General features: G+C 39.0%; 1 protein-coding gene across 28 annotated transcripts in view; it reads left to right on the top strand.

Annotated features, from left to right (window-relative positions):
* The window catches only part of LIMCH1 (LIM and calponin homology domains 1), a 390,588-nt gene that overhangs the window by 277,027 nt on the left and 91,302 nt on the right, over positions 1-22,259 (top strand). For 22 of the 28 annotated variants that reach the window (XM_060188131.1, XM_060188132.1, XM_060188128.1 and 19 more), the window contains exons 5-7: positions 2,595-2,625; positions 5,698-5,808; positions 15,786-15,981. In XM_060188131.1, coding sequence (XP_060044114.1) covers positions 2,595-2,625; positions 5,698-5,808; positions 15,786-15,981 — 338 coding nt within the window. Of the gene's footprint in view, positions 1-2,594; positions 2,626-5,697; positions 5,809-15,087; positions 15,455-15,785; positions 15,982-22,259 lie in introns of those variants that run through there. The other 6 variants (XM_060188153.1, XM_060188149.1, XM_060188148.1 and 3 more) reach the window with 3 other exon arrangements.

Below are 22,259 nucleotides of genomic sequence, written 5' to 3'. Positions count from 1 at the left end.
TAATTCCCACCGCCCAATCTCCATATCCCACCCCCTCCCCCGATAGCTTTCCCATTCTCTATCCCTCTGGGAGCATGGACCCAGGGTCATTGTGGGTTGCAGAAGGTAGAAGGTCTGGCTTCTGTAATTGCTTCCTCGCTGAACATGGGCGTTGACTGGTCGGTCCATACTCCCAGTCTGCCTCTCTCTTTCCCTAGTAGGATGGGTCTCTGGGGAAGCTGAGCTCCAGGACACATTGGTGGTGTCTTCAATCCAGGGAAGTCTGGCCTGCATCCTGATGACACCTGGAACCTGGTGACTGAAAAGAGAGTTAACATACAAAGCCAAACAAATTGTTGAGCAATCATGGACCCAAAGCTTGGAAAAGTGGAGAGGAAGTATTAGGGAGGTACTCACTGTAAACTCTAGTATACTTCTGCTTTCTTACTTTGGTGCCATACTCCAAACTCAGTCAATTTCTGCTTTGCGTTTCTACTTGTTTTTTTTTTTTTTTTACATGCATAACATTCCCCAGATTCCCATTTAGCAATACAACCCCACTATTTCATTCATCATTTTTCATGGACCTGTATTCTCCCCACCCACCCACCCACCCCAGAGTCTTTTACTTTGGTGTAATACTCCAATTCCATTTCAGGTTCGACTTGTGTTTTCTTTTCTAATCTTGTTTTTCAACTTCGGCCTGAGAGTGAGATCATCCCATATTCATCCTTCTGTTTCTGACTTATTTCACTCAACATGATTTTTTCAAGGTCCATCCAAGATCGGCTGAAAACGGTAAAGTCACCATTTTTTACAGCTGAGTAGTATTCCATTGTGTATATATACCACAACTTGCTCAGCCACTCATCTGTTGTTGGACACCTGGGTTGTTTCCAGGTTTTGGCTATTACAAATTGTGCTGCCAAGAACATATGTGTACACAGATCTTTTTGGATGGATGTGTTGGGTTCCTTAGGATATATCCCCAGGAGGGGAATTGCAGGGTCATAGGGTAGGTCCATTTCTAGCCTTCTGAGAGTTCTCCAGACTGTTCTCCACAGAGGTTGGACCAATTGACATTCCCACCAGCAGTGCAGGAGGGTTCCTTTGACCCCACACCCTCTCCAGCATTTGCTGCTGTTACCTTTTCTGATGTGTGACATTCTCACAGGAGTGAAGTGATATCTCATTGTTGTCTTGATTTGCATTTCTCTGACAATCAGAGACTTGGAGCATTTTTTCATGTGTTTCTCGGCCTTTTGGATCTCTTCTGTGGTGAATATTCTGTCCAATTCCTCCCCCCACTTTTGGATGGGGTTATTTGTTGTCTTGTTGTTGAGTCTGGTAAGCTCTTTATATATGTTGGTTATTAAACTCTTATCTGATGTATGGCATGTAAAGATCTTCTCCCATTCTGTGAGGGGTCTCTTGATTTGGGTAGTGGTTTCTTTTGCTGTGAAGAAGCTTTTTAATTTGATGTAGTCCCATAGGTTTATACTTGCCTTAGTCTTCCTTGTAATTGGATTCGTTTCATTGAAAATGTCTTTAAAATTTATGCGGAAAAAAGTTCTTCCAATATTTTCCTCTAAGTATCTGATAGTTTCTGGTCTAACATCCAAGTCCTTGATCCACTTGGAATTTACTTTTGTATTTGGTGAAATACAGTGATTCAGCTTCATTCTTCTGCATGTTTCAACCCATTGTTTCCAACACCATTTGTTGAAGAGACTCTGCTTTCCCCATATAATAGTCTGGGCCCCTTTGTCAAAGATTAGATGTCCATAGGTGTGGGGCCTCATTTCTGGGCTCTCAATTCTATTCCACTGGTCAGTGTGTCTGTTCATGTTCCAGTACCAAGCAGTTTTGATGACAATGGCCCTATAATATAGTTTGAGATCTGGCAGTGTGATGCCTCCGGTTCTGTTCTTTTTTCTCAAGATTGTTTTGGCAATTCTAGGTCTTTTCTGGTTCCAGATAAATACAAATATATATAAATACAAATATATATAAATACAAATACAGATAAAGACAAATATTTTGATAGCATTATTTCTCATGCATATATTTTCAGGCCTATTTAATTAAGGCTTCAGAATATTGACAAAAATATTTGTATGAAAAAGATTTTAGAAGAACAGTCAGATTTCAGTTTGGTAGTGGTCTATAATCAGTGCAGGATTTTACTTTTGAACATTTAAGTTTTGTGGGGGTGTGTGTAGAGGAGGTGCAGTGGTAGAATAACATAATGGTTTATGTAATGGTTTATGCCTGAAGCCCCCAAGTTTCCAGGTTCAATCTCTGATGCCATCATAAACCAGAGCTGAGCAGTGCTCTAGTTTAAAAAAAAAAAATTAACAATAACAAAAACAGTTAGCTTTGAGAATATTTTTCATGCTGCACTTGGAACATTTATCCTTCTTTTCCTTTTGCATTTTCATGTCTACATAATTTCATTTGCTACTGAAATCACAAATCAAAAGCCTTTAAAGATAATATGGTCTCCTGATTTCACTGTATTAGTCGACTGTAAGCGTAACTTCAAAAGATATCTAAGGGAAGATCAAATTGAAGGAACTGCTATTCTGATAACATTTTCTTTTTTCTCTTATTAGAAGCCTTGATTACAGTAGGAAGCTGAAAAATGTAAGTGTTTTAAATTCACTTTTCAGACTTTTCCCTTTTTATATAGATGAGTCAAATGTAAAATGTCATTCGTAAACTCAGTATCTCTGGCCTTTCGGGAGACAATCCTGCCTATAAAACAAGTATGTGCACCTCTGATAGGATAATTAGTGACTATGAAGAAATAAAAATTGTAGGGGAGTCAGGCGGTAGCACAGCGGGTTAAGCGCACGTGGCACAAAGCACAAGGACCGGCTTAAGGTCCCAGTTCCAGCCCCCGGCTCCCCACCTGAAGGGGAGTCGCTTCACAAGCGGTGAAGCAGGTCTGCAGGTGTCTATCTTTCTCTCCCCCTCTCTGTCTTCCCCTTCTTTCTCCATTTCTCTCTGTCCTATCCAACAACGACTAGAACAATAAGACAACAAGGGCAACAAAAGGTAATAAATAAATATTTTTAAAAATTTAAAAATAAATAAATAATGTAGATTTGGGGTGGGGGGTCTCTTTAATTAGATAAGTACTCAATCCAGAAATAAACAAATGAAAGCTTGTGGTATATCTGTCATTCACTTTCTTAAACACAAAATGATCTCTCCCAACCCTAACATCACCCTCTCCGCTGGCACACACAGATAGTCCTGTCAAAATAAACAGTTAGGCAAAATGTTTTGGGGAAAAATCAACAGGATTTGGATAGTGTTGACTTATGTCTGCCTGTACTTTTTGCTTTTTGTTTTCTTCTTGATCTTGATTTTTTAAATTTTATAATAAGTTATTATTACAGATAGCATGTTAGTTACTTACATAGTTATTATATATAATTGTTCTACATAGTATCTTAGTGCTTCTGTATTTGGAGCCTAAACTGAAGAATGAAAAAAATAACTGTACAATTTTTTTAAGTTAACTGTGACACTGAATTTTAATTTCCAAAGTTTTATTTAAATTTTAATTTTCTAAGCTTTATTTAAATGACATTCTCACTCTTTCCCCCTTCTCCCACTATAAAGCCACCATTTTTTACTATACAAATACAGTATGGCTTTACTGGAGAAATGTTGATTTATAGGATTATATATTTAAAGGGTATATTCCCACATTTCCCTAAGTTAGGTTAAGTACATTTCACCCTCCACCAAACCATCATTCTGTTTCACCATCTGGACTTAAGGTCCCCCTCCTCCCCTTAATGCTCTTCCTTCCCCACTTCTGAGTCCCCAGACCTGTTGCCGTAAGAGATAAGATCTGTTGCCCATTGAAGATTCACCCTGCATTGTCCTTTGCTTTGTTTCTTGGATTCCCATCTGTGAGTGAGATCATCTGACATGCATCCTTCTTGTGACTTACTTCACTCAACAAAATTCCCTTTTCACTATACAATTGTAAGCAAATCAAGAAAGCCATAATGTCAAATACAAAATAATTCAACTTTCCATTCTCCTGTTACACCTTTCAATATAGTCTCATACACTTAGGTTCTAGTTAATGTCCTGCTACTTGGTAGATGTTTATTTGTAAGCAACTAGCAGAAAAGCAGGTTTTATGGAAGTTTTGAAGAATTACTGAAGTAAAATTTTCCCACAGTCAGAAAAAAAGAATCACATCATAGCATTGATAGACATAACCATGGGCTTCTTGCCATCTGGAACTATGTACATAGATTGAGTTCTCTGAAGCATTTTCTGGCAAATGGAGGGAGGTACAATAAGTACTTCCCAGTCTGATTGAAGCAGTAAGATCAAATGTGAAAATAAAATAAGAAATAGTCTTAGCTTCGTCATAAATTTCAGATCCCTGTAATACAGTTTTAAAGCTGTTCATCTGCAACCAATCCCTGCTGAGTTTCATGGGAGAGTCAATGTACAGAGCACTTGCTTTTGTAGACAGTTTCTTTGGAAAGATAAAAATCTAACTTAGGGGGTGCTGGGCAGTGGCGCACCTGATTAAGCACACAGGTTATAGTGCACAAGGACCCAGGTTCGAGCCCCCAGTCCTCACCTGCATGGGGAAAGCTTCACGAGTGGTGAAGCAGGGCTGCAGGTGTCTCTCAACTTCTCTCCCTTCCCTCTTGGTCTCTGGCTGTCTATACCCAATAAATAATATAATAAAAATTTTATAATAAAAAAATTTAACTTAGGACTATCACTTCAGACCACTGAATATTCATAGGCTTTTTAAAAAATATTTATTTTTCCTTTTGTTGTCCTTGTTTTTTTTATTGTTGTAGTTATTGTTGTTGTTGATGTCATTGTTGTTGGATAGGACAGAGAGAAATGGAGAGAGGAGGGGAAGACGGGGAGAGAAAGACACCTGCAGACCTGCTTCACCGCCTGTGAAGCAACTTCCCTTGCAGGTGGGGAGCCAGGAGCTCGAACCCGGATCCTCATGCCGGTCCTGCCACATGTGCTTAACCCGCTGCACTACCACTGGACTCCCTTCCATAGACATTTTTAAACAATCAAGGTTATTTAATTGGCAGCAACTTTATCCAGGTTAAAAATTTCCCATGGGAATCTAACTCGACTCCAAAACTAGGTATCTGCAAATTTTGTTGTTACATTGCTTTCTTCTGACTTTTTTTTTCTTAATATACTGTGTTGATCTTGTGTTGGGAACCACTAGTTAACTTTTATCACTCCTTTGGGACTCTTGCCATTGGTTTTAGCAGATCCTTTGTAGCCCACAGTAGAAATTGTAGACCTTTAAATGCATCTCTCTCAAAAAAGAATTGGCACTCTGTTCCATTGATCACCTAAGACTCCAGAGTTTCTGAAAATTTTTGCTTCCCAATTTTGAAGCTTGCATTTCATGAAAATAATTTGTTTTTTCCTTCTTTTGATTTTATAGATCATTTTTTCACAACTGAACCTTTCCTAAAACCAGTCCTAACTACTGAATCATGTTTGTGTTGACTGATAGAGCACTGTGTTCTTATTAGATTGATTTTGCGTTTAATAAACTACCTCAGTGGTGGTGGTTTTGTAAATGAATGCTGCACATTCTCTGCTTCCTGCTTTCCAGTTGATGAAGTACGTTTGATTTAAAAAGTGTATCTTAAGAGCTCTACTGATTTTGTGTGTGCTTCTGTTTCACAGGTCCTAGTTACCATTTACTGGCTGGGAAAAGCTGCCAATAGCTATGCATCCTATAGCGGAACAACTCTGAACCTGAAGGAATTTGAAGGCTTATTGGCTCAGCTGAGAAAGGTAATTTGGGTGGTCCAGGAGGTGGAGCAGTAGATCAGGCATTGGACTGTCAAGCATGAGGTCCTGAGTTCAATCCCTGGCAGCACATGTACCAGAGTGATATCTGGTTCTTCCTCTCTCTTCTCTTATCTTTCTCATTAATAAATAAATAAAATATTTTTAAAATTAAAAAAAAGAAAAGTACTTTGGCAGTTCTGTTTTTCATCTTATGAGGTTTAGATAATATGAGAAAGTGACATGATACATCTGTTTTTAACACCATTATTAATCCTTCTGCTGCAATTACACAGACTAAAGATATCACATACTTAAGGAAATGACAACTTGTCTTACCAGTGTCTTTGTTCATGCATCCCACACCTACCTGAACTTTCATACCATTCAGTGAATGGGAGTGTTGAGCCCTACCCAACTTTAATTCCAAAAGGACAAATTTAATCTGTCAGTGTATGGCTTTGTATGCCAGAGAACTCGGTGCTTGTTTTCTTGAATAATGCCTGAATTAAACAATACAGTATTATACAAACATGAAGACTTGCTCTGCACTTTGGTCCTAAAGGTCATCTTGCGCACTTGTCAGGGCCTTGGTGTGGGTGAAGTAACGTCAGCCAAGTTCTTGCCAGGGCCTCTGTCCACTTTGGATAGCCTCTGAGAAACTAGAAGCATTCTCTTCTGAGCTACATATTTTATGTCCTTTGTATTTGAATGATTTGGATAACAGTTTTTGCAACTTTTTTTTGGTGGTGGAGAGGTGAGGTTTCATATGTACAGGATTTCACTTCTCAAGGCCACTTTTGTATTATTCATATAAAAGGTCTAGGAGGGAGTCGGGCGGTAGCGCAGCAGGTTAAGCACAGGTGGCGCAAAGCGCAAGGACTGACATAAGGATCCCGGTTCAAGCCCCCGGCTCCCCACCTGCAGGGGAGTAGCTTCACAAGCGGGGAAGCAGGTCTGCAGGTGTCTATCTTTCTCTCCGCCTCTCTGTCCTCCCCTCCTTTTTCCATTTCTCTCTGTTCTACTCAACAAGGACAACAATAATAATAACTACAACAATAAAACAACAAGGGCAACAGAAGATAACAAATTAAAAAAAAAAAAAGGTCTAGGAGTCCATGTGGAGACACCACAGTCCCAAGGTTTCCTGCCTTGCCATAACTGGTGCTAGGACTTAAACCTGGGCCACATGCATAGCAATGTAGGAACCCTACCCCATGACCTGTCTCTCCAACCCTACACTATTCAAGGTTAATCTGTGTCTTTGGTTATGGGAAAGGCTGATATAAAGTGGAAATTTGTCAAAGGACAGTGAGATATTATTTCCTGTGATACTGTCTGTATTCCTTTGTAAAACTCTCCAATGCACATTGACTCATCTAGAGAACAATGTATGCTATCTAATACATCTGGGAGAAGCCTTTTTACCAAACCAGTCTCAGTGAATAATTATGGTTCATTTGTAATCATGAGCATCCATGGATTTTGGGTATAGTCCATATTGTAGCACAAATGTTTAAGGCCTTATCCTTATCCTTTTAAAAAATTTTTTTATGTTTTTTTTTAATTTATCTTTTTTATTTATTTATTCCCTTTTGTTGCCCTTGTTGTCTTATTGTTGTGGTTATTATTATTGTTATTGATGTCATCATTGTTGGATAGGACAGAGAGAAATGGAGAGAGGAGGGGAAGACAGAGAGGGAGAGAGAAAGCTGGACACCTGCAGACCTGTTTCACTACTTGTGAAGCGATCCCCCTGCAGGTGGGGAGCCGCGGGCTTGAACCGGGATCCTTAAGTCAGCTCTTGCGCTCCGCGCAGGCCTTATCTTTTCTCATTTCTCTAACATGCAAACTAATGAGATTTCATTGAAAAACACGTATGTACATTTTTTCTTTTAATATCAAAAATGAAGAGTTTGCTCCAATTTTCTAGTAATCTATTCCTTAAATTATTCTGTTAAACTATTATTAATGAATATGATAGCTATTACACTGTTTTTAAAATTAAAATTAATGTCTTAATAGTTTTTTATGTATAGGTAGTCAGTCAGCTCATATATTTCAAATGGGAAAATCTTTTATATCGATCATTACTGCAAATATACAATGTCTTTTAAGCTGATTTCTTTTTTTAACCAGTGTATTTATTTATTTTATAATTTTTATTAGTGATTTAATAATTATAGACAGGATTGTGGTATAGGAGGGGTACAATTCCATATAATTCCCACCACCGGAGTGCCATATCCCCTCCCCTCCATTGGAAGTTTCCCTATTCTTTATCCCTCTGAGAGTATGGACTAAAGATCTTTATGGGGTGCAGAAGGTGGCAGGTCTGGCTTCTGTAATTGCTTCTCTGCTGGACATGGGCATTGCATTGACTGGTCAGTTCATACCCCCAAACTGTTTCTGCCTTTCCCTTATGGGGTAGGGCTCTGGGGAAGTGTGGATTTGGGGCTCCAGAACACATTGGTGAGGTCATCTGCCCAGGGAAGTCAGGTTGGCATCATGATAGCATCTGCAACTTGGTGGCTGAAAAGCATTAAGATATAAAGCAGAACAATTTGTTTAATAATCGGGAACCTAAACATAAACATATGGCAGATGAAAATTGGGGTCTTCATGTTAGAAGGAGCTAGGAAGTCTATTTTAGGTATATTCCCAGGGGCCCATGACTTTACTAATTTTTGACTGAGCCCAACAGCTAACATTCAGGTGGTCTATGAGTATTGTCTGGGAAGATGGTGTCAGAGTTAAGGATAGGATTAAAAAGCTGGATATGGGCAAAGAGAAGCTCCCAAATATGGGGAAAGGTGTGTGTGTATGTGTGTGTGTGTGTGTGTGTGTGTGTGTGTGTGTGTGTGTGTGTGTGTGTGTGTGTGTGTAATTAACTATAAACCCTATTGATCTAACCACAGGACTATGTCTATTCATATTTAGCACAGAAACCAGTGTAACCTCTGTAAGTCTGAGCTTGCATTCCATGGTCATAGCTAAGAACATTAAGCTTATTTCTTTTTAAAATAAAGTAAACATATCCACTTATTCAAACAGAGCACATTATTAGTCTTAACTCTTTGTGATTTTTTTTCTTTATTGGGGAATTAATGTTTTACATTTGACAGTAAATACAATAGTTTGTACATGCATAACATTTCTCAGTTTTCCATATAACAACACAGGCCCCTTTAGGTCCTCTGTGATCCTTCTTGGACCTGTACTCTCCCCCCCTCCACCCACCGGCCCCAGAGTCTTTTACTTTGGTGCAATCCGCCATTTCCAGTTCAGTTTCTACTTGTGTTTTCTCTTCTGATCTTGTTTTTCAACTTCTGCCTTAGAGTGAGTTCATCCCATATTCATCCTTCTGTTTCTGACTTATTTCACTTAACATGAATTTTTCAAGGTCCATCCAAGATCGGCTGAAAATGGTGAAGTCACCATTTTTTATAGCTGAGTAGTATTCCATTGTGTAACTCTTTGTCTTTTAAAGTTTCATCTAACTCTTTTCTTAGGGAAAATTCCAGTTTGGGCTTGTGACATTTAAGTGCTCATTGTTTTATATTTTTTGGCCTTGAATAATAATAAATAGACCATCTAAAAAATTAAAAGCTCTGCCTTAAAGTTTCTCTGAAAACTTTAAATCTTGGAATCTGATTTATTCTCATCATTAGCATGTCCTATCCTAGTCCATTTTTCTGTACTTGGTGGTTATTCATTTTTGAACAATCCTACTTTCCATTTTTGTTGAGACAGTTACTACAGTTAACTTGAGATGAAATGTTGTTGTAGATAGCTGTTACCTTTTCAATTGCTATACCTAATGTCACAGGACATAAAGGACTAGTTAGTATCACTGAACAAAGCATGACCTAACTAAAATAGCAGTGGTCCTCTTGCATCTCTGTATAGAGAGAATTGACCAGAAGTTCATAAACCTGACCAATACCTGAAAATATTAGTTTATCTAGGAAATATCTGAGTTCATTTTATCAAATAGATTAGGGTTTAGGTAGGAAATACATAAATTTATACTTGCTTTAATAAGATAAAGCTTTATTTCTAACTCGTATATGTGTGGTCTGGACATGAGCATTCCAGGGTTGATGTCAGGGTTTCGTAATTGTCAAGGGCCCAGGCTTCTCCTTTGTTTACCAGATTCAGCCTGTAACTCCTCATCCTTAAGTCCATGATGACCATAGAAGCTCCAGTCATCATGTACACCCAGGAGAAAGGAGGGATGAGAAGAAAGAGACTCTCTGCCCTCCTTTTAAACACATTCCACATCTTCCTTACACATTCATACATAACCTCAAAGAAAGACTTAAGAATGGTAGATTTCATTTCAGCTAAAAACTGTGGGTATTTTTACTGGAGAATAACTGAAATGGCTTTTCCATATATGCAAGCTGAAGTAAGTTTGAAATTAATTATTTTTCTTTTATAAAAGAGACTGGCCATAAATATTTTATATTCATCTTTTTCTGGTGATAATAAAGTACACTAGAAAATCATTAACTGTGATACAACATATAACATTTTATACTACAAGCAAAGCATGTAGATCCCTTAGTATAAATATCTGGCACATAGTAAGTATACATAGTATATTGCTATTGCTATATATGTAAGGCCCCTGAAAGCAGAATGACAATGACCTTTCACTAGGTCTGGCTGTCATAAGAGGTCTTCCAAAGGAAGGAACACTTAAACTGAACACAGAGGAGTTACTAAGAGAATATTGAGAATGAAGAGACAACCATGGGCTCTAGAAATCTGGAGACTAGAACTAGAACAACAGTAGTCTAGGTTCTTCCTCCCAACTTCTTTATCTAATCAGCTGGTGTTCCCCTTGAATTCTCTCCTCATATAGGCAGGAAGCATGGACAGCAGCACCCCTAGTCTCACCAAACCAGCTCCTTCCCCCAAAAGTTGAGAGCTCTTCTCTTTAGCCTGAATTATAAAGTCCCTAGGGATGGACTCTGATTCAGAGTGAGTCCTATTCCTGAACCAGTCACTGTTACTTTGGACCGTGATTGACCTATGTTTCAGGAGGTAAAGGATGATTACAGAACTAAAAAAGGAGAAAGTGTGATGAGCAATCAAATACAAAGACTAAACCTAAAGCAACAATTCCTGTCAACTTCTCCCCCCTTAGCCTGCCCTATCTTTTCATTCTGTTTACCACCTAACTGTGGATTCATTTATGTTTTTCCATTTACTTTTCATCTTCCCTACTAGAACATTAGATCTACAAAAACCAGCCATCTATCAACTTTTTTTCAGAATTTATGTTGAAGCACTAGGACAGTGTTGGGCCCATAGAAGAGACTCAGTAAATCTCTGTGAGATGGTTAGCTTCTTCAGCCAGAGTATGGTGAGTAGAGATGGGTGATCTGGTAGGAGAAGCAGAACCTTAAGACCCGCCAGAGGATGGGGGAGATAGCATAATTGCAAAGAAATTTTCGCTCCTGAGGCACCAAAGTCACAGATTCAATCCCCCCCACACACACAATAAGCCAGAGCCAATCAGTGTTCTGGTAGGAAAAAAAAAAAAAAAAAAAGACCTCCATACTAAGATTTAGTCACCCTATAAATCGCAAAGGAGGCAGAAAATGTTGAGTGGCAAAACAGAGGCATCTGGAGTTTCTCGGATACCATAAATCATCCTCCAGCCTTAGCTGGTTTTCATTAACTCTGACAAAGGAGACTAAGAAGAGAACAGATGAGTGAAATAGTCCACAAATGTAATAGAAGCTGGTAGTTCTCACTCTATCTATGAACGTACTTTTACCAGAACAACTAGCAATTAGCACAATATACAGACTTGAGTCTCACTTTTTCCTGAATGCTCGCTGTAGGAAATGGAACACTCCTGGTTCTTTAGTTGAAAAATGTAGATGGAATCAGGTGTGGTGCACATTATAGTGCACAAGGACCCAGGTTCAAGCCCCCAGGTCACCACCTGTAGGGTTGGGTGGAGGGGGAACTTCAAGAGCGGTGAAACATTGCTGCCAGTGTTTTTCTCCCACCCTCTTTATCTCCCTTCCCTCTCAATTTCTCTCTCTCTTGCTATATAAAATAATTAAAATAAATTTTTTAAATGAGAGTAGACAATATAACTAGACTCTGACAAAGGAGATATTAGATTCTGCTAGCCTTGGTGTCGGTTTATATCTTCTGGCCTCCACCAAAAACTTAACTTGAAACAGCTCGATGGAATCCAGTAGAGTTGCTCACTCCACTGATGTCCACATCTTTATTTCTGGCTGAAGTGTCAGCCTCTTGCTTCATCCTGAGGCTCCATGGGACCAACTTGGCCAAGGATGACCACAGGTGGCCTAGTTTTCACTTTCCTAGCTGGCCGTGCCATTCAGCTTGCAACTCTCACTTGCAGGGAGGTTTTTTTATTCTTGGCTTTCTATGCAGTCCTGAATAGAATGGCAAATCTGTTTTTCTTTCTCATAACTAGCTGTGAGAACGCAACTGAAACTCCAAGAAGCATGCTAACTTTCTCTTTTTCCCTTTTTGTTATTCTCTGGTGTGTAAGGTAGTGGTAGGGGAAAACGTGGCTCTTTTGAGAGCCATTCTGAGAGCATAAGTTTATAATGTTATGCCCAGGAGTTTGTAAAGCTGTGTCATTTCTAGATTTGACCAGTAGTCCAGATCTCTGGGCATCTGCCTTTCCTGATGGGAAACTGAGTTCAAGGCATCTGAGTATGGGATCTGGAAGAATATCAGTGTGTTTAGACTTGTGTCCTAAACTTCATTTATAAATTTCATATTGAGAGTTACATGTTCAAATAATACATTGTAATAACTATAGATGAAGCTAATACTTTAAGCACTTATACATCAAGCACTTTTCTGAATATTTTCCATACTAACATGCCTAACCCTCCCAGAAGTCCTGTTAATAGCCCCATTTTAGAGGTAAGAAAACTGAGATCAGGACAGGTGGAATAACTTGCCTAAGGTCACAAGAAGTAGAACCAATATTTAAACCCAGTCAGCTGGACCTCCAAAACTATGCTCTGGACGTAGCCTAAATTGTCTCTCCTTTGCAATTTTTGTAACCTAATGATTTTGGATAAATAACTTGTAGCAAAAAGACACCTTCCCAGTTAGTATTATCCACAGATTAAAGAAACACTTAGATGCCTGGTAGCTGAAAGAAGTGATGCTGATGGTTATAGTTCTAACTATCCCAAGGTGGATTGAATGTTGTGAGGTTTTAGCACTTCTAATTTGGACAAGTCCTATATAGGGATCAAATTTGCTGCTTACTGTGTGACCTCTATTACATTACTTAGCCTCTCTGACTTTCAATTTTTTTTTTAAATAAAATGGGGACAGCACTCACTACATCATCAGAAAGTTGTGATGAGTAAATGATACAATGAGCAAGGAGCATCAAGCATAGCCCCAAACATTCTGTATGTGTTTGATAAGAGTGGTTTAACTTTTTAGCTATTTGGCCCATTTCTGTAGAGAAACAATCCAAGAAAATTACTTACATTTCCAGAGAAATTAAGTACAATACCATATCCAATTTGGAGCTCAACTTTTAGTGAGTCATAAATTCTCCTTTTTCTAGCTAGTCAGGCCTGGATTTATTCCCAGTCCTGATTGATTATTGATCTACAAGTAAACTACCTTTGTATAACTAGCATTTCTTCCCAGTTGGAGTGGAAGCTGCAGGGAGTCTCTTCCCACCTTGCCCTGGAGGCAAAAACCTAGGCACGCCTTGTGAGTATAGCTACTCTGTCCCCTCAAAGTGTGTCCCACTGAGGAGCACAACAGGAGAACTGGGTATAATTGATAGAAGTAACCAATAAAGACACTCTTCAGGGGTGTTGTCTCTGGTGGGAATATTAGTCAGTTTAGACAGTTTCCAAAATTATTATCATGGAATTTATTTATCTATTTATTCTATGGGTGCATGGAGTAGTAGCTCTCTCTGAGCACCTCAGGAGATTCACAGTGTGACATTCCAGTCTGTTAATGAGTACATGCCCCGCCACCAGTGTCATCTACAGCCCCAGTTTTTTTTTTTTTTTTAAATTTTTTATTTAAGAAAGGATTAGTGAACAAAGGCATAAGGTAGGAGGGGTACAACTCCACACAATTCCCACCACCCAATCCCCATAACCCACCCTCTCCCATGATAGCCTTCCCATTCTCTAGCCCTCTGGGAGCATGGACCCAGGGTCGTTGAGGGTTGCAGAAGGTAGAGGGTCTGGCTTCTGTAATTGCTTCCCCGCTGAACATGGGCGTTGACTGGTCGGTCCATACTCCCAGTCTGCCTCTCTCTTTCCCTAGTAAGGTGTGTCTCTGGGGAATCTGAGCTCCAGGACACATTGGTGGGGTCTTCAATCCAGGGAAGCCTAGCCAGCATCCTGGTGGCATCTGGAACCTGGTGATTGAAAAGAGAGTTAACATACAAAGCCAAACAATTTGTTGAGCAATCATGGATCCCAAGTTTGGAATAGTGGAGAGGAAGTGTTAGGGAGGTACTCACTGCAAACTCTAGTGTAATCCTGCTTTCAGGTATATATTTTGCAGTAGTTTATGGATACGTGTGAACATAAGCTCTCTCTCACAGAAACTGTTGTATGTCTAGGTTATGGGACTTTGTTAGAAAGTGAACTACCTGAGATGAGCAAAATGTAGACATATAAATCAGTAGTTAATTAATATGAGAGGGGGAAATCAATTGTATGTCTCAAAGGTTCTCAAAAGACAAACTGAATCTTTTTAATAGATAGGCTACGTATTTGATATGCGGACTCTCTCAAAAGCCTAGACCAAGTAGATTAGAAGCTTCCAATAGCACAGCTATATTACAAGATACTGGGTACTGTACAGCAAACCATAACAAAGGGACTTTTCAAAGTTAACCCAATTAACAAATAATGTGATGATAATATTAACTATTGATTGTCTTTTTGAACCCTAAGACAGCAGGAACCTCACATCTTCACTATAGAGCCCCTACTTCCTACAGCCCCAGTTTTTAGAAGTATGGGGAGGCAGAAGGAGGAAGGGATTACAGTGAGGTTTATCTTTGAGTGACTGGAGTTATTTTTGTTTTCATCAGCCCGGACTATTGTAATTAATGCTAAGACAGTGGCGGGAACAAGGCTTTTATTATACTACGAGGTTGAAGATGGCTTTGACTGACCTTTCTCCTGCTGGAGTTCCAGTGTTTTAGTATGTGCTGCTTGCGCTGGAAAGAATTTATAATCACAGGCTGTCAAAGACAGCCATTGTTCTCACTGCTCTGAACATGTGGGTCAGCCACAAGTGCTCTCAGCTCCCACAGCGCCAAGAGCTGGCAAGAGTAAGAGCATGCCTGGATTCTTCTGAGGCATCAGGAAAAGCAGTTTGCATATTTTTCATTGCTTTTTAAGGTTTTTTTTTTTTTAACTTTTTGCCTCAGAAAGACAGCTCCCTTTCAGAGCAGGGATTTCCCTTCAAGGTAGCAGGAGATGGAAGCATGCTGCTCCAGGATTTTCCAGAACTGATTGTGCTGCAGAAGCAAATGCTTCCTGCATTTGCCAGATAGCAGCGCCGAAAAGAACTCTTGCAGCCTATCCAGGGGGCTCCATCCCTGGACAGACATGCAGTTATGGAACCTGAGAAACTGGTCAAGGTTAAAGATTTCAATTTTCACTTTTGTGTCTCTTGCTCACAGGATTCTTGTCTTTTTTAAAATAACAATAGCATCATGGAGTATAAGCTACTTGGGCACTTTGAATTTTTGAACTGTGTGTGATTTTCTGATGGGAAAAGTTGGGACAAAGAAGGTTGAAGATTCAGATATTGACTTGCAGGTGGTACTCAGTTCTGTAACTGGTGCCCATATCCTTTCTGTACTGATGCTATTATAGATGCTGGATTTTTGGAGACTGACTTTTCCTGACACTGTAGACTCTGCATCTATTGCAGTAATGCCTGTGTTTCTTTCCATTTCTTTTGCACAGGAGACTGATGACATTGAGAGTCCTAAGCGTAGCATTCGAGACAGTGGCTACATCGACTGCTGGGATTCTGAGCGCAGTGACTCCCTTTCTCCCCCTCGCCATGGCAGAGATGATTCCTTCGACAGCCTGGACTCATTTGGCTCTCGCTCCCGGCAAACTCCTTCACCAGATGTAGTCCTCAGGGGAAGCAGTGATGGTAGGTCGAAACCTTAATAAACTGCACATCTTAGAATTAAATATTAATAAGGGCTCCTTTTTCCCTGTGGGGGGGATTAGCACCAGGGAATCCAGTTCCACATCCACCTTGCTAGTAACTCGAAACTGGTAGAAGAAAAACCTTTTTTAGAGTTGTTTTGCATGGTCCTTAGAAGTCTGGTTGCCTTTGCCAGCAGTTTGAACATTGACTCAGGGAACATATCTCCTATTGGAAAATGTGTTACATCATTGCTCCCCAGGTCTCTGTGAATTGAGACGTTGTGCAGACCATGAGCTCATAAAGTGTGCCAAAGGTTTACATACTCTGGGTATCAGGAGGGAAATGTGTGCATGAGTACCACACCATATAAGTGAGAAACAGATCAACTGCCAGCAAACTGGAAATGCACCACACACACTTATGAAAGTTCCGTAACCTGGAGATGTGAAACTTTAATTGGCAATGTTTGGCAACCTGCTTCATGTTTATGATATGTACCTACTGATCTGAGCTATGCAGGTGGTCCTTAATGTATAGCACATAGCCCAGGAAGCCTAGTTGTTCTGAGGCTGGCTTCAATTTAAATCCCATGAATTGTACATCACCTATACAGACACTCATTTTTCTTCATCAAAATGTGTGATGCTGCAACCTGACATAGTTGCAATGCAGATATTGTAAAAACTGTTTGCTTATATTTCACCTTTGTGCTTTCAGGAAAAGATGATAGCTTGATTTTGCATGCATAAACTTTCAGAAAGACACTAAAGCTGGTGGAGAATTTTTTATTTCTATCATCGGGTTGATGCAAATAGTTCTCTAGTGACTTAAACCTGTTCTCTGACATGAAAGATATCTTTTCATCTCTAGCATTTACTGTTACTAAAACACTTGAGTATTTAATGTGTCCAGGTCCTAAGTAGTTACTCAGTGGTTAATATCTGCATTTAAACCTCAACACAGATCTGTGTACACAGCTCACCCACTCTCCCTGCAGGGCAGTAGCCCCTTCAAAGCTGTATTTTACAGATACGCCTCAGAGAAGGGAAGTAACCAGCCTCACAAAAATCACTGTCAATATGAAATGTAACAAAATGTTAACTTCAAGTGAAAACTTTCCTTGTTAAATTAAATTTGTCCACACGTCTTTCTCTTTGTCTAATAGATTTTTTAAAAATTTTAATTCTAGCACTAAGATAATGCTTTTGTTTAGTACTTAGCATCCTAACAAATAGATTAGCCTCAGGGCCACATAATGTGTGACTCCTAAAGAATTCTTTGGTGCATTGTGAGCTGCTTGAAAACATTTCTAAAAATTTATGACATTTTAAGTACCACCCACAGTATTAGAAATTGCAATGCCAAGTGCATGATCTAACTGAGTGTTAATACAACCCAAAGGTAGATTGATTCTTACAAAGTGCATCTTAACTAAAGCATTTCATCCATATTGCTTTAATAATTTTTTTTACAAAGTTATTATTTTCCTCATCCATATTTTTCTTTTTATAACTAGTGGTGTAAATCCTTTATTCTCTCATATGTTTCTAGGCGTTCAGAGATTATAATGAGTCACATCTTGAAGGGATTTGAGATGACATTTACTTCTTCTTCTTCTAGCGTTTGCCCTTCTTCCGTAGCCAGTCAACAGCATCAGGTTGAGCCTGATGTAAAGTTTTGAGACCTCCTTTGAATCTGGAGAGGTGGCAGTCGTTGACTATATGGGTCATAGTCTGTCTGTAGCCGCAGGGGCAGTTCGGGTCATCTCTGACTAATATTATGTTAATATGTGCTGAAACACAATTTAGTTTGCAAAAGTTAAGATTGATAAGCTAGTCTTTTTTATAAATGTCTTTCCATTGAAAAGGTAACATGAAACTGAGCTTCATAAAACATCCATGAAAGAGCATCTTACACATAGATTTCACTAATAAGCCTGTTACCTCCAGGCCTAAGTTCTGGTAAACTAATCAAGACCTAATGAGGTTTGTAAAGGAAACAGCAAAATTTTATCTACCAAAAAAAAAAAAAAAAGTAGTATAATTTTGTGTTGAATTTCATTAGGGGTTATGCTATATTTTGAAATGATGTTAATCAAGAAGATTGCTAGTTCTAATAACACTTTCAAATTTAGAATTTAAGAACAGTCTTGAAAATGTGTTTTCTAGTACTCACTATCAACTAGGAAAATCTTATGAAATTCTCTTATATTGGATCATTACAGAAGCTTTTCATTTTATTATTATTGAAATCTACTGATCCATTTAGTAGGGACCATTAAGATCCGTATTTCTTTTTATTTTATTGGTGGGGGATAATGGTTTACAATACAGTTGTTGACACATAGGTACAGCCTCTCACCTTCCCATGATAGGTGTCTACAAGATACTCCCCTAGCATGTAGGTTCTTCTTCTTCATAACCTCAGGACCCCGTTATCTAACCCCTTCTTCCCCAGAGTTCTTTGCTTTGGTGCATGTTCAGTCCAAGTTTTACCTTATGTTTCCCTTACTGTCCTTATTTCTAAAGTTTCACCTATGAATGAGATCATTCAGTATTGATCCTTTTCTTTCTGGCTTATCTAACTTAACATGATATCTTTAAGCTCTATCTAACATATGGCAAAGGAGATTATTTTGTCCTTTTCGCAGCTGCATAGTATTCCATTGTGGAAGGTATACACCACAACCTTCTTAGCCACTCATTTGTCATTGGACATCTGGGTTACTTCCAAGTTTGGGCTATTACAGACTATGCTGCTGTGACCATATGTATGCATAGGTCCCTTCAGATAGGTATCTTTGTTTCCTGTAGGTATATCCCCAAGAGAGGAATTGTCAGAGATCCATACTCTTAAAGGTGCCTTGATTTTATGGGTTGAACACAATAGCTACTTGATAGGATTTCTTGGGGTCCTTATAGACTTATCCAGTCAGACTTGCTTGATAAATGTTCAGTTTTTTTCTCATCTTCACTAGCACTTCCTCATCTTCCTTCTGAGGTCTCAGAGTTCAGAGAGTCAAAACTTCCACCAAAGTGTTTTTAATATTGGGAGTCCATTTTATAAATGTGGCATATTTTATTAGATTTATCTAAGGGATACTCATATAAAAGATGAGTTAACTTGCCATGTGGTAACTGCTGATAAAACTTAGATATTACTTTCTTAGTTTTAAGTGATTACAAGAATGTAATATTTCAAAGAACAGACTCAGATAAATCTTTCTATTTGAACTTTCTTCTTTAACCAGAGCACTGATCAATTCTTGTTTATGGTGGTCCTAGGGATGCATCCTGGGACTTTGGAGCCCCAAACATGGAAATACTTCTGTTTCTTTTAGGCACAATTTTGTTATCATTTATAAAAAATGATCATCTCACTCAGATGTGGAATTTCATAATCAAATAAGTGAAAAGGCAGGGTTATATATTAATAATCCCTTGGCCAATCTGAGCAGATGTGAGGCAAGAGGGAGAGGGTTAAAAGGCAGTCAGGAAAGTAGTGCCCTAAGGTGGAGAGAGATGGGACTTTGGTGGTGAGTGAGGTGTGTGTGCTGACACATAACTTGGGGAGATTGTACCCTGAGACAACAACTGTCTTATAAAACAAAATTTCCCTAATATAGAATTTTAAATGAAGTGAGCTGGTAAAAATTAAAATATAAAAGCAGTTTTATTTTCAAAAGATGGAATTGTTTGTATTAAAATCCTTTCCAGTACTAGACTCCAGATGGAGATTCCAGAGCAAATGTCTCCAAGAATAAAAAAGTTGAAGATGCATATGTTGCTCCCTTTTTAAAATCACTTTACTGAGGAAATGTTGATTTACAAGACTGTTGTCCTAAGAGTACAGTTTTATACCTCCCTAAGATAGGTGTTCTTAACCCTTCCATAAAACCAAATTATTTTGGGTGGTCATGTGGTGGTGTGCTCAGCTAAGCACACACATTACCATGCTCAAATATTCAGGTTTGAGCCCCTGCACCCCACCTGCAGGGGAAGCTTCTTGAGTGGTAAAGCAATACTGAAGTCTCTCTCTCTGTCTCTCTCTCTCTCTCCCTCTCCCTCTCCCTCTCCCTCTCCCTCTCCCTCTCCCTCTCCCTCTCCCTCTCCCTCTCCCTCTCCCTCACCCTCTCCCTCTCCCTCCTCTCTCCCTCTCTCTCATTCTCTCTCTCCCTCTCTCCTCTCTCTCTCTCTCTATCTCAATATATATCCCTCCCTTCTCAATTTCTCTGTATTTTCTAATAAAACATAATTTTAAAAAATGGACCCTGGAGTTGTGGATTCATCATGCCGCCACCAAGCCCCAGTTCTAATTTAACTCTGGCAAGTAATAATTTTGGTTGGTTATATGTCTTAGTAGAGCACAGGACTGGCATTCATGAGTCCCCAGATTTGATTCCTGGCACCATATATGCTAACAGTGCTCTGGTCTGTCTCTCTTTCTTCTTCCTATCAAATAAATAAGTAAATAATGAAAATAAATAAATAACAAAAATAAAATGTGAGTTAATGGAGATAAATAAGGAAAGAAATGTAAAATGCTAGAGGAAAACAGAAAAGCAACACATTGGTGTGTCTGTAGCAAATATGCATAAAATAGAAACATCCCTAATTATTGGAAAGGAGAAAGATGTAGAAGCATGAGAAGGAAGGACCAGAAATTAATAATGTTGCCATCATTGTGTGCTAGCTTGCATTTCCTTGACTTTCAGCATAAGTGGAGAAGCTATCTTTGTATATTTCTATATTTTCATGATGAAGTGGAGTCAAAGTTATTTAAGTCAGTTTTGGATAAGAAAAATTCAGCTGGTAGAGTACAAGGCTTGCATGCCTGAGGCTCTTGATTCTGTTCCTGGTGCCACATGTACCAGAGTCATGTTTTGGCTTCTCTTCCTCTCTCCTATATGAAAGAATTTTTTAAATTCTTTTTTTCCCCTTACTTTATTTATTTTATATGTCAGAGATAACGTGAAAGGGAAGAGAGATAGAGAGGAAGAGACAAAGATACTGCCCACACACTGCTTTATCTCTCATAAAGCTTCCCTCCTGCAGGTGGAGTCTGGGCACTTGAACCTGGGTCCTTATGCATGGCAATGTGTATACTTAACCAAGTGCACCACCACCTAGTCCTGAAATAAAATTTTAAAAATCTGAAAAAGAAAAAGTCCATTCATTTACCAGGTACACACTGAAGCAGTGATTTCCTAGGTGCTTTTTGCCATCATAGTTGACCTTCATGACAAACTACAAGAGCGGTGACTATCATCTCCATGTTTCCAGCAAAGACCCTGGAGTACAGGAGACTTAAATTTTCCAGAGTCCCACAGTTAGTGGATGGTGTGGGTCTTCCACTCCAGAAATCTATGTTTCTTTTCAACTCACTACTCTGCTTTGGGGCATTTGCAAATCAGCTTTTCTTCAAGTGTCTTTTGAAAACATTCATCAGAGTAATGGGGGAATAAATTTCCTGAGGCTATAGGATTTTAGAACTGAGGAAATTCAAACAACTCTAGTTCATGATTAAACCTTCATAGTCATTTTCATTTGTGCATTAATTCACTCAACTGGTGTAGTTGCTGCCCCTTCTCAGGATGCAATATGCAGTAGACTTCTTCTAAGAGCAATGTGTCACAGGGGCCGGGTGGTGGTGCACCTGGTTGAGCGCACATGTTACAATGCTCAAGGACCTGGGTTCAAGCCCGCAGTCCCCATCTGCAGGGAGAAAGTTTTGCAAATGGTGAAGCAGTATTGTAGGGGTCTCTCTGTCTTTCTCCCTTCCTTTCCTCTTGATTTCTGGCTGTCTCTCTATCTGATAAATAAATAAAGATATTTTAAAAATTTTAAAAGCTTTTGAGAGAAAAATAAATGCATCACAGAGGAAGGAACTTTGTACTAAGAGTCTGAAGAACAGAAATTGGCATCCCAGAGCTATTAACCAGCCATGGAGAAGGGAATCTTTTGAACTCTCAGAGGCATTTTCATAAAGTAGGCATTTTTATAAAGTAGGATAATATTGAATAGAAAAGCAACCCTGAGATTTTGGCAAGGTAAAAATCATTATAGTGTTTGTTTGTAAAATAATCCATAGATTACTCTAAATACTTTATTATGACACAGAGACAGGTGTACTGGAAAGACCAGATGGGAAAGGAGCTAAGTGAGGGATCAGAAGCGAACAAGTAAAGAAGTGGTCCAAACTTCAGAAAGCCAGTGTAATGAATAATTCATAAACTGCATATTTCATCTGCAACAATGACCAACTTGCTTATGATGATA

The sequence above is a fragment of the Erinaceus europaeus genome, chromosome 3 (genome assembly GCF_950295315.1).
Source record: "Erinaceus europaeus chromosome 3, mEriEur2.1, whole genome shotgun sequence".
NCBI classification, from domain to species: Eukaryota; Metazoa; Chordata; class Mammalia; order Eulipotyphla; family Erinaceidae; genus Erinaceus; species Erinaceus europaeus.
The sequence above is the reverse complement of the archived record's forward strand: the minus strand, read 5'-3'. Positions and strand labels throughout refer to the sequence as shown.